Genomic DNA, 714 nt, shown 5'->3' on the forward strand with positions numbered 1-714 from the left:
ATATATTTATTTATAGATTTATATATGTTTATGTATTACATTCACAAACACAGTTTCCCGTGGCCATGTTTCCCAATGTGATCAACTCGTGCATTGAGGCGTCGGTGTCTCTGGGCCGAGTGCACAAGTTTCTGGTCTCGGAAGAGATTAACACGAATGGCATTGTGCACACGCTCACCAAGAGCCCGATCAATGAGGGGGCCTGGGGTACCATCAAAGTGACGGACGGTGCATTTGCGGTATGTCTATTCATATGTGTGGTTGGATGTCTGCATGGATATATGCTATGTATCTTTATATGTATGTATGCATTGATGTAATTGTGGTTGTTTGTATGCATGAATACATTCATGTAGCTTTGCGTGTTTGTGAGTATGCATGCACGTATTGAGTGTATATGCGCATATATGTGTGTGCGTGGAGACTGTATGTATGTGCATGTTTGCACACGTATCTGTGTTCTAATATCTGCAAGTATACATATCATATTGTGAACGTCGGCGCTGGCATAGCCTCATAGGCATAGGCCTCACACATGCATATATTCACATACCTATCTGCGCGCTTACGCTTATCCGCTTATATCCGCGTTTTGTGATAGGTAATACGATTGCACATGCAAAGTGGTCAACAGATGGGGACATTTTTTTGTATCGTCTCGACCTTTACATTGTCGCATTCGCATATATATTATATATATTATATAGATATATA

General features: G+C 40.9%; 1 protein-coding gene across 1 annotated transcript in view; it reads left to right on the forward strand.

The window, feature by feature from the left end:
* Positions 1-65: 65 nt before the first annotated feature.
* SARC_05055 (hypothetical protein) overlaps positions 66-714 on the forward strand; it is a gene marked incomplete at both ends in the record, with an annotated part of 1172 nt that continues 523 nt past the window's right edge. The window contains one exon of the mRNA XM_014301082.1: positions 66-239. Coding sequence (XP_014156557.1) covers positions 66-239 — 174 coding nt within the window. The remainder of the gene's footprint in view (positions 240-714) is intronic.

Source organism: Sphaeroforma arctica (assembly GCF_001186125.1).
Source record: "Sphaeroforma arctica JP610 unplaced genomic scaffold supercont1.309, whole genome shotgun sequence".
Lineage (NCBI taxonomy): Eukaryota > Ichthyosporea > Ichthyophonida > Sphaeroforma > Sphaeroforma arctica.